This window comes from Hyaena hyaena, unplaced genomic scaffold, assembly GCF_003009895.1.
Source record: "Hyaena hyaena isolate Hyena2069 unplaced genomic scaffold, ASM300989v1 scaffold_128, whole genome shotgun sequence".
Classification (NCBI taxonomy): Eukaryota; Metazoa; Chordata; class Mammalia; order Carnivora; family Hyaenidae; genus Hyaena; species Hyaena hyaena.
Genome location: NW_024080760.1, coordinates 772,685 through 788,896, shown reverse-complemented (window position 1 = coordinate 788,896; position 16,212 = coordinate 772,685). Strand labels below are relative to the sequence as shown.

The 16,212-nt window shown below is 43.1% G+C and overlaps 1 protein-coding gene across 1 annotated transcript in view; it reads left to right on the top strand.

Annotated features, from left to right (window-relative positions):
- The window catches only part of LOC120235352 (guanylate cyclase 2G-like), a 43,433-nt gene that overhangs the window by 25,547 nt on the left and 1,674 nt on the right, over positions 1-16,212 (top strand). Inside the window, exons 13-19 of the mRNA XM_039237640.1 lie at positions 793-961; positions 2,792-2,947; positions 8,461-8,638; positions 10,205-10,345; positions 11,243-11,435; positions 13,460-13,634; positions 15,044-15,142. Of these exons, the coding sequence (XP_039093571.1) occupies positions 793-961; positions 2,792-2,947; positions 8,461-8,638; positions 10,205-10,345; positions 11,243-11,435; positions 13,460-13,634; positions 15,044-15,142 (1,111 nt within the window). The remainder of the gene's footprint in view (positions 1-792; positions 962-2,791; positions 2,948-8,460; positions 8,639-10,204; positions 10,346-11,242; positions 11,436-13,459; positions 13,635-15,043; positions 15,143-16,212) is intronic.

Below are 16,212 nucleotides of genomic sequence, written 5' to 3'. Positions count from 1 at the left end.
AGGGCTCAAACTCATGGATTGTGAGATCATGACCTGAGCCAAAGTGAGACGCTTAACCAACTGAGCCACCCAGGTGTCCCTGACATGAGGATTTTTCAACATTCCTCATTTTATTGCTTTTCCCCACAAAGTGTTCAGACAGGACCCTGAGTGCATAGAACAGAATAGGATAGTATCGGAGAGAATCATTATATGTATGTAGGAACAGAATATAACTTGCAACATGTAGGTAATAAAATAATATTCTTAATTACATAGTGTTGTTTCCATGCTGATATTCTTTATCATTTTTATACACATTTTTCATGATCATTTACGGTGGGTATTTACTTTGTGTCATGCACCATGTCAGGTGTCTCATGCACATTATTACATTTAATCTCCACAGCTTCCCTCTGACGCAGAGATCGTTGTCATGTCCATTATGATAAGAAAGATGAGGCTTATGGGATCAAGTAACTTGCTCTCTGCGAAGTGTTAGAGCTGGGATTTCAATGCAGGAGTCTGACCAACTTAGTGAGACTCTATTTTATTTAGCTTATTTATTTTAGGCTGGCCTTGCCTTCATGGCTCCACACTGGGGAGCCAGAAATAGTTTCCCCTACTTGGGTGACACTATCCAGGTTAACCTAGGGGCAAGGGACTATGTTAATGCCTCTTGAACAGATGAAAATAGAGATGGTCAGTTCCTTCTCCTGGGTCTGTGTTTCTGTCCATCTGTTTCTGTCTCTTTCTTCCAGCAGGTTCCATTGGCCCCTACCCTAATTCATCTGTGTATTCTCACTCTTCCAGGGCATGCTGTTCCTCCACAGGAGCCCCCTAGGGTCCCACGGCAACCTGAAGCCTTCCAACTGCCTGGTGGACAGTCGGATGCAGGTGAAACTGACAGGCTTTGGGCTGTGGGAGTTCAAGTACGGCTGGACATACAGAGCATACAACGAGGAACAGACAGACCACTCGGGTAACCACTGGCAGATCTTGCACCCACTAGCCATCAGCAGAGTGGTAACGGGGCACCTGACCCCACCTCTGTTTCTTGAAGCTCACTCATAGGTACCTGCAGGGGGCCTTCCTCTGGAGCTGACAGCGCATGGTTGTTCTATTCACCCAAGGAAGCAAAAACCAAAACCAAAAACAAAAACAACAACAAAACCCCCCCCAAAAAAACCCTCCAGAGTGGTGAGTCTGTGGTGTGATGTCTTAGTTAGAAGGTTAGGTCTCATGCTGGCCAGGCTGGGTGGCCCAAAGCAAATCACTGCCCTTCTTCTTAGCCCTCTATATCCCACTGCATCTTCACTGTGTGTTCTCAGAGCGCACCATCTGCAGGCATTTTAAAGACGATGAGTTCAGTAGTTCTCCATCCTCTCACTGCTCTAGTATCCCTTGAGAAGCTTTACAAAATATGTAGGTAGCTGGGTCTCACCCCAGGTATCTGAAGATGGAATCTAGGCATCTGTATTGCTTTTGAAAACGCCCCCCGGGGCACTGGGTGACTCAGTCAGTTAAAAGTCTGCTTTTGATTTCGGCTCAGGTCATAGTCTCACAGTTCCTGAGTTCGTGCTGTGAACTCATTGAGTTCACATTGAGCCCTGTGCTGATGGTGCAGAGCCTGCTTGGGATCCTCTCTCTCCTTCTCTCTCTCTCAAAAACAAATAAATAAACATTCAAAGTAAAATAAAATTAAATGAAAACAAAAACTCTCAAGTGATTCTGATGCACATCTCAGGACAAGACCTTCTGCCTAGAGTCTAACCCTCTTATGCGTAATGAGCAAGCTGAGGCTACGACTCTTCCTACGTGTCCAAAGCTAGTGAGTAGTCTTGAGTCTTACCTCGCACGTATCCCCAGGCCTCTAACAGCAGCTTTGCTGTGTGCATGTGAGGAGTTTCTGAAACACGAGACAGGATGAGGACTTACAGAAAAAGACAAAGGGAGAACTCTACTTCCCCATCCCCCAACATGTTTTCTTTTAATGATTGTAACTTACAATGAAATAAACCCATCAACCTCACAGAAACAAATAAATGTAGTTATATAAAATACCAGGAACATAGAAATCTGTAGACAGAATGAAGATTGATGCCTGTGAGGGGCTGGGGGTTCAGGAAACAGGGAGAAACTGCTTAATGGCTACAGGAGTTTATTTTGAGGTGCTGGAAATGTTTTGGAGCTAGATAGTGTGGTTGGTTGCACAATATTGCAAAAAAGCACTGAATTGTTTGCTTTATAATGGTTCCTTTTATATTCTATGAATTGTACCTCTACACATCAGTTTTTAAAATGCAGACAATACGGGGACACCAGGGTGGCTCAGTTGGGTAAACATCCCACTTTAGCTCAGGTCATAATCTCACGGTTTGTAAGTTCAAGCCCCGCATCAGGATCTGTGCTAATAGCTCAGAGCCTGGAGCCTGCTTCAGGTCCTGTGTCTCCCCCTCCCCTCTGTTCTTCCCCCCACTCTCTCTGTCTCTCAAAAATGAATAAATGTTAAAAAAAATTTAATGTAGACAATCACAGAAAAGGGAAGGAGAATGAAAACTTCTTATAATGCACAATCAGGTGTTAACCACAGTTAATATGTTAGTGCATGTCCTTCCTGATTGTTCTCTCGGCACTCACATACTCACGGACCCCTTTTTGCTCTACAGGTCAGGCACCATTAGGGCAGATTTCTTGGGGGCTGGATACTTTCAACTCCCCTGTGCTTTCCTGAGAAAGGGGGGTGACTTTTCCAGTTCTGCCTGTCACTCTCCCACTCCATGCTTCCCTCATGACACCCGTTGCTTTGCAGAGCTCTACTGGACGGCCCCAGAGCTGCTGCGACTTCCAAAGGCACCCCGGTCAGGCACCCCAAAGGGAGATGTTTACAGCTTTGCCATCCTGATGACGGAGCTGATCCACCACCAGGACCATGGGCCTTTTGATGACATCAACCAGATGCCAGATGGTAAAGCTGAAAGAGTCTTTTTGGCAGCTTTGGCCATAGGGCCTAGTTTTTATTTCTTAATTTGGGGGAAGGGAGGTGGTGCTAGCTTTTAAGTGATTGTTTTTTATTAAATGTTTGTTAATTTATTATTTATTCCATTGTTTTTCCTTCTAAAAGTTTGTGTTCTTTTTTTGAAATTAAAAAAAGTACTTGCAGTTTGCTTATAGAAACAAGGAACTCAGAATTATATACTTTGCTCTATTATAGCAGTCAGAGTGATCCTGTTGGAAAGTGAGTCAGGTCATGTCACTTCTGTTCACAACATCTTCCCTAGCTTCCCATTTGGGGAATGAAAACTAAGCCCTTACGTTGGCCTATAGGACCACCGAAGGCCTCTGACCTGGTCTCTGTGACCTTCTATATTAGCGTCCTATGGCTGCCATACTAAATTAACTACATACCTGCTGGGTTTAATGGACAGAAATGTATTTTCTTCCAGTTGTGTAAGGCAGAAGTTCAAAATCAAGGTTTAGCAGGGCTGTGCTCCCTCTAGAAGCTTAAGGGAAGATCAATTCTTTGCCTTGTCCAGCTTTTGGCGGTTGGCTCAGACTCCATGGGCTTGTGGCCACATTGTTCCAATCTCTGCCTTCACTTTGACACCGCCTGCCTCCCCCTCTGTATACGTCTCTTCTGTCTGTGTCTTATAAGGACACTTGTCATTGGATTAAGGTCCACCTGGAAATCCGAAATGACCTCCTCAACCCAAGATACTTAATTATATCTGCAAAGACTTTTTTTTTCAAATAAGACAAAATTCGCAGGTTCTGGGGATTAGGACATGGACATATCTCTTTGAGAAACAAAGTTCAGCTTAGTATACCTTCCTCATTCCATCCCTTATGGTTTGCTCATTTCAATCATGCTGGCCACCTCCATGTGCCTCCAGCATGCCAGACACATTCCTGCCTCAGACCCTTTGCACACATTGTTCCCTCTGCCTGGATATCTTTAATCTCATATTTATATAAACAAATTTACCTCACTCTTAAGTACTGCAGAATTTTCATTGTAAGGATATGCTGTGTATTATTGATTGATGCACATTTTGGTTGTTTTCCATTTTTTTGCTGTTACAGTTGCTGCAGTGAGCAGCCTTGAATCTTTGTGGACATGATACTGAAGAGATAAATGTATTTTAAGTATATTTAATTTTTTAAAATAAATGCTGCCCAGTTGTCTTTATAGGATATACTCAGGCTCATTTGTTTGCCAAGTTGTCTCTTAACACACATCCCATGATGGAATTAAGGGGAGAAGTTGGGGAGATAAAGCAAAATTTGATCAATATTGATTTTTAAAAAAGTATAGTAGGTGTAACCCTCCGCACTGTTATTTCCCACGTTGGCTGTGCCCTGGAATTACCTGGGGAACTTTAAAAACTGCTGATGCCTGGATCTCAGCCTAGGAGGTGCCGATGTCATTGACCTGGGTGCCCCTGGGCATGAGCATTTGCAGGTGATTCTGATATGCAGCCCATGTTGAGAACCACGGTTTCAGAAGGAGCATAGGGAGGAGAGTGTGTGTCAATTGCTAAGTAAACTCAGCCCATGTTTCTCTCCTGCCTACTCTTTCTAGCCCATTCCCAATGGCCACCCTCAGGTCTCATTGTTAGATCTCCGTGCATTCCCTGGAGACTTTCAAGTCAGGATCCTTTCTGAATGTATGTAGTTACTCTCAAAACGGATTCCAGTTTCTAATTTATGGCCAAGTGAGAAAGAGGGGAGACTAATCCATAAAGGGTCATTCAAATCCAAGTGCGACTGACTTTGGAACCAAGAAGCTACTCAGATGTCCCCAGACTGAGCCCAGGCAGGAGCCCGGCGTCACTCGCTAAGCTTAGCTGCCATCCGGTTGCACCAGGTGGAGTGGGGGCGGGGGTGGGAAGACTGTACAGAGTTGGTGTATTTGCCCCTCATTGAAGCTTTATGCTCACAAACTTCAGGGAAAGCTGGCCATATGGGACTGTGTATACACAGGACTGCAATCAGGAAAAGTACAAGGTGCACCTAATTTATGGTCAAACACACTTCTTCCATTAACATCTCATACTTCCCTACAAACAGTCCTGCTGGTGGGGACTGAATAGATATCGATGCCCTGTGCACACTAGACCAGTGGTTTTCAAATATTAGTTGATGTCAGAATTACCTGTAGTGCTTATTAAAAAAACCAAAATTGCTGGGTCCCTCCCTCAGGGCCTCTGACTCAGTGGGTCTGGGGCAAGGCCTGAGAATTTGCATTTTTATCAAGTTCCCAGATGATGTTGAAGATCCACAGTTTTGAGAAGCCTAGTGCTACCCTAGACCAGCAGCATTAGCATCCCCTGGGGACTTATTAGAAAAGCAAATTTTCGGGCCTGGCTCTAGGCCTTCTGAATTGGAAACTGTGGGGATAGGCCCAGGATCTGTGTTTTAAGAAGTCCCCCACCCCGATTCTGATGCCCACCGAAGAAGAAGAACAATGACAATAGAGTGACTAGTGACGATCAAAGATTATGGGATGGCACGTGTCATAAACACGTGTTCCGAGGTGCAGGCCCATTATTTAAATTTGAACCCATGGTTCAAAGTTTTATATCATTTTATTGACTCATGGTATTTCTTAGAGCTGAAGGTAAGAAAGTAGAAGATGCAGCAATAACAATTCTTCGGTGACTTCTTTTATTTTTTTTTTTTAATTTTTTTAATGTTTTTATTTATTTCTAGGAGAGAGAGAGAGAGAGAGACAGCATGAGCAGGGGAGGGTCAGAGAGAGAGGGAGTCACAGACTGAAACAGGCTCCAGGCTCTGAGCTGGCAGTCAGCACAGAGCCCGACGCGGGGCCCGAACCCACGAACCGCGAGATCATGACCTAAGCGAAAGTCGGACGCTTAACCGACTAAGCCACCCAGGCGCCCCATTCGGTGACTTCTTTTAAAACCATTGTTGTCCTATGTCTCAAATTACATTTCATTTGGGACGTAAAACACAATTACCCGTAGTACTTTCTTACATATATTCCTTCAGATTATTTTTAGGCATTAAAAATGTGTGTTTGAACACAAGCACAAAAAAAACAAGATATTTTACATAGTGCTATAACTTACATTTATTATTATTGTTATTAATATTATTAAGCAAGGGCCATACTTCTTCAGATCCCCTTAGTTTTCAACCCAATGTCCTTTTCTGCCCCAGCATCCCATCCAGGACTTCATGCTGCTTTTAGCCATCATGCCTGTCTAAGCTCTTCAAGAATGTTCTTCAAAGTATCCTTAATTCTTATGATATTGTACTTTCAAGGAGTACTGGCCAGGTATTTTGTAGACTGTTTCTCACTTGGGATTTGTCTGATTATTTTTCTTCCTTATGATGAGACTGGACTTAGACATCTTGGAAGGAAGGCTACAGAGGTAAATTGTCATGTTCGCCATGTCATGTCAAGGGTACATATGACCAACACGACTATCTGTTGACTATCATGTTGACCAAGATGCCTGTTGACATTGACCTGGCTGAGGTTTGCCAGGTTTCTCCACCATAAAGTCACCATTCGTTCCCCTCTTCGTATACTGTTCTTGTAGGAAAGAAATCACAATGTGAAGCCCACACTTAAGGAGTGGGGTGTTGCACTCTACTACCCTGAATGGAGAATATCTACGTAAACTATTTGGGATTTTCTCCACAGGAGGTTTGTCTCTTCTTTCCCATTTGTGCATTTATTCAATTCTTGCTATTATATTGTATTTTAACTATATGACGTCACCTGCTGACTTAGGCACTTCGGAAATTACTATGCATCTGTATATTATATGTGTACATTTATATATTATATATTACACTATATCTTTATTTTATCCTCTGAATCCTAATGTAATACTACTTTATTTATTTTATTGTTCCAGTTATTTTATCTCTGACCATTCCATTTCAGTTGGCTTCTGTGTACCTTTGATATAAACCCATTGCTGTGTTTTGATTTGTTTTTAGTAGCTCCTTGCTTCCTGGTGGCATGAGAGGTTTCAGTCTCCTTTTGTATTTCCCTGCCTCAGCCATGTCTTCAGGGACACTGGCTCTTTTTTATTGGAGGACAATATTAAAAACCCCGACCTGGATGCTGGCTGTGCTCATCGCTACTGGGGTGTTGTTATCTCTAGCGCCTCTCAGTGGACAGAGCAAGGAAAAGCATGTGCACACTAACCTCAGTGTATACACATTCCCATATCTGCATCTACCTATCTGTCTCTATACTAAGCTAAGCATGAGTTCATGACATCTCTGACACTCTCACCACCACACACTTCCATCTCTATCCATAACCTCCCTTTCCAACCGTGAGATCCTGGCTCCCACCATCTGCTGTTCATTTATTTGTTTCTCCAATCCCAGTGTATCTGTATGGTACATTTTTATTCTGTCCCCAATCTTGCTGACTAGAATATAGTGAATGTGAATGGGTCCTTTTGTTTAGTCTTAATGGTCTCGAGTCATTTCCGAAGTGCCTAAGTCAGCAGGTGATGTCATATACTTATAATACGCCCCTTCAGCAAGATGATTTCATACAGTTATAATACAGTTAGGTTCTTTTGTCACAGTTTGCCTCTATCTTGGGGGTGTCCAACCCCCCAACTGATACTGTTAAAAATTTGTGTTCTTTGGGGTTTATTCTCTGTGCAGTAAAGGTCTGTGGGTTTTGGCAAATACAGTGTCATGTACCCTATAGAATAGTCTCATCACCTTAAAAAAAAGGTGACTTACCTGTTCAGCACCTTCTCCTCCCCCAGCTCCTGATAGTATCTCACCTGTTTTCTGTCTCTATAATTTTGCTTTTTCTAGAATGTCATATAAACAGAATCATACAGTGTGTAGCCTTCTCAGACTACCTTTTTATACTTAGTAATATGCCCTTAGGATTCATCCATGTTGTTGCACCCACAGTATTTTTACACCAAAACATGTATACATTGTTCTCAAATTATTATTTCCTCTGCAAAACCTGGTTTAGCAGAATGTTTAATAAGTGTCAGTAGAAGCCAAGCAGGCGTGAAAGAAAATGGGTTTGCAAAGTCGGACACAGAGGTAGCACATGGTGGTGACATTTATTATTTGTAAAAATAGCTTTTATGTGACATTTTATATGGAATGCAAATCGTAAAATGTGTACTTTGGGAATTTCCCACCCCTGATGCTTATACACTCCTGAAGTCACATAAAGATATGCTTTACTTCAAGAAAAGTTCTATTGGAAGAAAAACAACTTAATCTAAAAACAGATTCATTAGAAGGTTCTGATATGTTATATAGTAGGACTCCTCATTTTTCCACGAGGATCCTGAATATTTCTCATAAAATGTTCAGGTTGCTTTGAAATTCCAATGTGTTCAATTTACTTAAAAGTTCAATTTACAGATTTAAGAGCGCCTATGTTTAAAATGAAGTGTACTTGATGGCCCAACGCTGAGACATTTGGCTATTTAAACCCCAAATGAATTTCAGAAATCATCAGCCGAATCAAAGACCCCATGGCCTCAGTTCCACTCCGACCTTCCTTGTCAGAGGAGAAGGGCAATGAAAAGATCGTGGCCATGGTGAGGGCATGTTGGGATGAATCTCCAGAGAAAAGGCCCACTTTCTCTTCCATCAAGAAAATTTTACGAGAATCCAGTTCCAAAGGGTGAGTTAGATGTGCAACATTTTTTTCTACTCATTGAACAATTAGATTTTTTTTAAAATAAAATAGTTTTAATGTTTAATTTATTTATTGTGTGAGAGAGAGCACAAGCAAAGGAGGAGTAGAGAGAGAGGGAGAGAGAGATAATCCCACGCAGGCTCTGCATTGTCAGCGCCGAGCCGGAGGGGGGTTCAATCTCATGAACAGTGAGGTGGTGACCTTAACAGAAATCAAGAGTTGGATGCTTAACAGACTGAGCCACCCAGGCACCCCTAACCATTAGAATTTTAAAACTACATGGCTGTGACTGGTTTTGTGTGGCTCACCCCATTCATTCATTCCTCCACTCATTCATTTATTTACCCATTCATTAATTTGTTCACCATATACCCACTCGATGCCTGTCACATGCAAAGTAGTAGAGTGATAATTTCTCCCTTCATTCATAAATGATACAGAAATGTATCAGACATCAGCACATCTGCTGTCCTCTGTCCATTCCAGATGTCACTAATCCATCAAAGCTCTCTCTCTCCCAGGGAATTTTGACATGACCTCAGAATGTTTCCCAAACCAGCATTCCAAAGGTCATGACTCATCAGTTGGGGTTGGACTACGGGATAAAAACCTATTCGCCAACCTTAGGATAAGTCATTAGCTTGAATTATTCATGCCTCTCAAACAATCTCCTCAACAGTAGCTTGTTTCACATTAGGATCATTGTGTCATCTTTTGGCACATTGAACATATGCAGACACAGCCATGTTAGAAGTAGCTTGAGTTGATAGAAGGACCCTGGGCTGGGATTCTGGCATCAACTCCTAACTTAGCCGTTCTGCTATGCATTCTGAACACAACAGCCCTGTATTCTGCATTTTCCACATCAAAATGGTTTTAAATGGGATGTCTTGGGTCAATTGTGACTTTTACTTTAAAAATCTGGTCCCCGATGTTAAAGCAAGTCTATGTCCTATGTGAGCCTCAGTTTCCTCATCTGAAAGATGGGGAATTTAAGTGACTTTTTCTGAAGATCCTTCTAAAACAGTTACAGGATCTGGAAGTGCCCCCTTACATCTGTCATCTGAAAAGAAAACAGCTGGTGTTATTCAGGGGAGGGGGGAAAGCGACCCATTCTGAAATCTACATTTTTGACTGACCATGGTGATAGTATGGTGTATATTGGGAAATGCGGGAAGGCCAGTGAAGACCACCGTTTGCTGAGTGCCTGCTGAGTGCCAGACACAGCTTTAGGTACTGTGTAGCCACTATCTCCCTGAATCCTCAGAACAGCCCTATGAGGTATGTATTATTACCCTCATTTTCCAGATGAAGAAACTGAAGCCCAGAGAAATGAAGGGTGCAGATAAAGATCACAGAGCTGGTAAAGGGCAATCTCTGTCCTGCCCCATGGTTTCACTGTCATTGTTATTTCACTGCTGTCCATTGGCTGCCCTCAAGTAGGAAACCTTAAGGATGATACATACTTTCGTGGAATGTATAGCTGGAAGTTGTGCTTCTGTGACTCTGATGTACTCGGAAAAAGATATTCATTTTGGGGTTCTTTTAAAGCCATGTGAACATCCTAGACAGTATGGTGAACAAGCTGGAGCTGTATGCCAATCACCTGGAGGATGTGGTGGAAGAGAGGACCAAGCAGCTGATGGCAGAGAAGAGGAAGGTGGATAGGCTTCTGTCCACAATGCTGCCAAGGTATTCCAAAGCACTGGAGGCCTTGACAGAGGACCCAGGAAACAATAATATCACTGTCTAAGAGGCCCCATGTACAGAATATTTTTTTGTTCTTCTCCTAAGAGGAAATCAGGTTCTTCTTAATGGGTCAAGCATCTTGTGGGCAATTTGGTACACCCTGTAAAAGGAGATAGAGGCAAGGGCTCTTAAATTCATAGGAGTAGAGAATGTCTCTTACAGGGAAAATGGTGGATGCAGCAATGGGAGACGGACCACTAGATGGCGATCTAGTTTCATGAGTCTGGTTAATTGCTAGTTTCTCAGTACTTCAGATTGCGCTCCAAAGACTTTGCACAATACATTATGCATCCATGACTTCAGATTCAAAACCTGCTTCATTTTTTCTTTGGCTCTAACCGCACTTGTACACTGTCTAAGCTCCTGGCAGAAGCATCTGCTATTAAAATTCCTGCACCCTTCTTGCGTGTCTTGACAAAGAGGTGGAGTTGGGGATTGGAAGGTGTTAATGTGAGATTGGATGATTGAAGCAAAACTACTGACTTGTGGATTGGTGGATGCTTACTTTTGCTTCCACATCTGCAGACTGAATCTTTACAGTCAAACTCTATAACCAATAGAGAAAAATGAGATGCCCTCAGGGAGAAAAATCCTTATTGCCAAGGCATTTCTGTGAACTGCCCCCCACCTCGTTTATGCCCACCAATTAAAATCGCTTTAGAGAAAATGCAAGTAAAGAAATGGGCGTCAAAAGAATCCCTTTAGATGATGGGTTTTGTTGACCGAAAAGCTAATCCACTGAAGCAAAAGGACCCCCCTATCAGAAAGGCTTTGCAGGGGTTTGTAGGAGGCAAGATGAGTAAGAATCCGTTCAAACCCAATCTCTATTCTCGGTTTCAGCTTCATTGGAGAACAGCTCATAGCTGGAAAGTCCGTGGAACCAGAACATTTTGAGTCTGTGACAATCTTTTTCTCCGACATTGTTGGATTCACTAAACTGTGTTCTCTCAGCTCCCCCTTGCAAGTTGTAAAGCTGCTGAATGACCTGTACAGCATATTTGACCACATCATTAAAACATATGATGTGTATAAGGTGAGACACCTGGCCCCGGGGCTGTGAGGGAACATGCTCCTGGTCCACCGACTCTAGGGCGTGAGTGAGGATGGACCCAGCCCTAGATGTGAGCCAGGAGGAAGGCGCTACTTCAGGCTGAAGATCCATCTCAATTCACGGCAGAAACTCAATATTTTATTCCTGTTTGTTTTCTTGGAAAAGGGCTTGATTAATCACAGATGAATGTGCTTGTCAATAATCACCAGTTACTCCTTGTTTCTTTCCATTATTTTCTCTGGCTGTTAACACATTTGTAAAGAGGCTCTGACCTTCTACTGGCTAATTTTTCCAGTTCCCTCCAGAATATATTTCCTTCAGATTCAGAGAAGCTCATATATACTCCCCTCTGAAGGTAGATTTTGGACCTTGTGTGAGTCTCACTGCTGTTACCGTGACCCTTAGCAATCCAGGTGAAGACAGTTTACCTAAGTTTAGGTGATCAGAATTGTGGCTGAAATGAGAACATCTGTCTAGTGCTGCTTGGGGGTATGTATGAATACAGTCACCCAGAGTAAAAAATGATTTTTCAGGGAAGGATAACAACAACAAATAATTTAGCTTTATTTAAGTGGTGATGATGATGATTGCTTTAGGTGCTTTCTTAGTTTTCTGACGGGGCCACATCCTGATTGAGGTTTGCCCAAGCTCACATATGCCTGGGACAGCCACAGGTACACCAGCTCTGACTGTGATTGCAGGGCTCTGTCTATGGCCCAGGGGCTGGGGAGATTTGGGGGACAGCATGGTCATGTCCCCCAGTGACATTTCCTTAATGGTTATCTCCTAATGTTCCCCACTGAGATTGCCTCTGTTTAAGGGGGAAAGAAAAGATGATGTGGATAATCTCAAAGAGATCACGCATACCTCAAAACAAAAGCTGCTCTGCTTAGAAGGGCTTTCTCTGGGACTTCCTTGTAACATTATTTTCTCAGTTATGTTTTGCATGAGCTAATACTAAATCAGTTTCAATGTCTAAAGAATGTACCCATGGTGGGGAGAGGTAGCCTAGAAGCAATCAGACTTGTGTACGGGTTGATTTTGTGTAAGTCTGGGATGACAAGTAGACAGAGGTGTTTTTACTCCCTAGCTAATGCCTGAAATTCCACCTTTATCACATCATCTTTGGATTCTGTTAAGATGCAAATGTATCTGGAAAGGGCTGTATCTTTTTTTTTTTAATTTTTAAAAATGTGGCTTTTTAAAAAAATGTATTTTTGATAGAGAGAGAGAGACAGAGTGTGACCGGGGGAGGGGCAGAGAGAGACAGAAACACAGAATCTGAAGCTGGCTCCAGGCTCTGAGCTGTCAGCACAGAGCCCAGCACAGGGCTTGAACTTGTGAACTACAAGATCATGACCTGAGCTGAAGTCGGCCACTTAACTGACTGAGTCACCCAGGCGCCCCAATGGAAAGGGCTGGATCTTTAAAGTTGACACTGGTCATTGGCTCTCTAATGAGAAAAGGGATCTGAAAGCTAATTTCATTAGGATTTATTAGGGGAGAGAAGAGGACAGGTCAGGCAGATACATGCACTTGTACTTATGCACAAGGGTATATATTGTGTATAATGTATACATATGTATAAATGTATCGAAGAGCCATTGTATGGGAAGACATTTCAGGGTGGGTAAGATGAATTCCACTTGATGGATGCATGTGATCCTTCAAGATTTACCCCATTCCTACACTGCTGCCTGTTTAAACTGGTTTTGAACATGAGTTGAGGAAATATGGTCACCACCACTGTCAGATTTCAGAGGAGAAAGCAGTGACTGTGTGTAGGAGGGCTCAGGGAAGGAAGGCTTCATGGGAGAACAAGTCCAAAGAGCAGAAACATTAGGAAATGCTGGACTGTGGGTGGAGCGAGGGTCAGGGAGTATGACTCTCCAAAGTGTGGGGCATTGGAGCAGGGCTCAGTAATGAGGGGCCTTGGTCTCTGACCCCACCCCTACTCCAGCCTTTTTCATGGAGAACACAATGCCATTCTGTTACTTTATTTTCAGGTTGAAACCATTGGGGATGCATACATGGTGGCTAGTGGACTTCCCATCCGCAATGGGATCCAGCACGTGGATGAGATTGCCACGATGTCTTTACATTTCCTCAGTGCCACTGTCCACTTCCAGATTGGGCACATGCCCGAGGAGAAGCTCAGGATCAGGATTGGCATCCACACAGGTAGACAGCACTGATGGCAGGTGGTCTTATGGTCCAGGTACGGCAGCAGGTGGTTCTGGGTTGAAGTCCTAGGTCTGGGGCTTTTAGGACCCTGAAATTGAATGGTAATATCTTCGAGGGAAACAAAAGGGTGCATTGTCTCTGCACACATCTTTCCAGTTAGCCAGATTACTGGGTAACAGCAAAGACACCCAGAGACTCAAGGTGTTGAACCAAAAGTTAGGAAGAGACCAAAAAGCAGGACAGTTAACCAGGCTACTTTTCCCCCATCCCTCTGCATCAAATGCCCTTTGATCTGGTCTGGTTTTTGTCAAATTTGTGGGCAGGTGACCTGTGCAAAAGTGACCAGCGCTTGGTTTAATGGTCTTCTGTTCTTAATTTATTAATTACTAATATAATAGTATTATATTAATTTTCTTTATTAAGTTCTTAATCATTTTTGATGTGTTTTTTTTTTCTAGGAGAGAGAGAGAGAGAGACAGCGTGAGCAGGGGAGGGTCAGAGAGAGAGGGAGTCACAGACTGAAACAGGCTCCAGGCTCTGAGCTGGCTGTCAGCACAGAGCCCGACGCGGGGCTCGAACCCACGAACCGCGAGATCATGACCTAAGCGAAAGTCGGACGCTCAACCGACTAAGCCACCCAGGCGCCCCAGTTCTTAATCATTTTTGAATGAGGGGGTCCCTTATTTTTATTTTAGACGGAGCCCCGCAAACTATGTAGCTAGATCTGCTCCTACCTGTCCTTCAAGGCTTAACTAAAATCAAACCTGATCCCTAATCAGCATTCATGCACCAGTTGCTTTGTTTCCATCTCCAGTGCATGAATAACACTGTCATTAGTTCCGTCTTGGCTTGGTTGTTATAACAAAGCGCCACAGTCCGGGTGGCTTAAACAACAGACATTTCTTTTCTCCCAGTTCTGGAGGCTGGGAAGTCCAAGATCAGGGTTCCAGCATGGTCAGGGTCTGGTGAGAATCCCCTTCCTATCTTGCCAAAGCTGCCTCCAGATTCACATAGCGGAGAAAGAGAGAGAGAGCCCTGCGGTCTCCTTCTCTTCTCATAAGGGCACTGATCCCATCGTGAGGGCCCTACCCTATAACCTCCTCTAAACCTAATTATCTCCCAAAGGCCCTACCTCCTAATGCCATCATTTTGAGGAGCAGGGCTTCAATACGTGAGTGAGGGAGGAGATCATGAACATTCAGCTCATCATAATTGATTGTGTTCTTTTCCATCAGAAGTCTGTGGGTTCTGCAGGTTACCTCTTTGCAGACCCTAAGATCTATTGCCAAGCTTTGCCTAGGCACTTAAGTATTTGTTGAATTGCCTTTGTTGACTTAATGTGCATCATGGAGTCCAGCCCTTGGGAAATGCAGATTGGCTACACCCTGCTGTTCTTCTCTTTGTAGGTCCTGTGGTGGCTGGTGTGGTGGGAATCACCATGCCCAGGTACTGTCTGTTTGGAGACACTGTGAACATGGCATCCAGAATGGAAAGCAACAGTTTGCGTGGGTACCATTTGCAGCACTTTACAAACACACTACCACTCTCCCTCTAGTCCCCTATCTTTAAGCAGAGGGTATTTTTGGAAGGCCCATTTTCATTTTGTCTACTATTTTCCATTTGGAGGATAAGATCATTATCCACTTCCGACAACATCGATCACAAACTTCGTAGACATGGCTTTGCACCATGCTCTCTATGAGAACACACATGACTACTTCCTTCCTAGATTTTTAGTTCTAAATAGTCAGGTACACATATAATGAGATCACTTAAAGGAAGAGCAGACGTCGGCAAGCTTTTCCTGTACAGGGCCAGACAGTAAATATTTTAGGCTTTATGGGCCATAGTCTCTGTTACTTAGCTACTGTTAATAGTATGAAAGCAGCCATTTATGACATATGAATGATGGGTAGGGCCATATTCCAATAAAACTTTATTTACAAACACAAGTGGAGGGCTGGATTTGGCTGGAGGGTGGTAATTTGCCCATCCCTGATGCAGAGTATAGTTTGGGTGATGCAGAATTAATCTATGGCTAGGAATTCCAGGGGATATCATATTCTTTTGCTATTCTCAGCTATTTATGAACTGAGACGTTTATCAGCTCGAAAAAAATTACTTACGGATTTGTTTCAAAACGTTTGAAAATTGTAAGGTTAACATTCTTTTGAATGTTTGTATATAAAAATATACAGAAATATTTTATCTTCTGATTACTTCATTGTTTAGTTGGCTAATCAGCCAAGTCTCAAACACTGATTTAAACCTCTCCTTGAACTGGTAAGTCAAGATTTTGAAAGTAAAATTTGAAAGTGGGACCTCCAAATGTAGGCTCCAAGCCTGATTCTAGTCGCAGTGCTGGTTGTGAACAATGTTTTCAGTGATGTATCCCAGCTCTGGTACCATCCAGCAGAGACCCAGTGGACCTCCCTCCATGGGGACTACCAGCTTGCATAGAGTCAGTTCTGCCTACTGTTTCTAAACTGGACATGTTAAAGTCTGAGCAACACTGACAATGTCTGAACAATGTCTGGATGTTTGAGGGTATCCCACCCTGAGTCCCAGGCTTCAG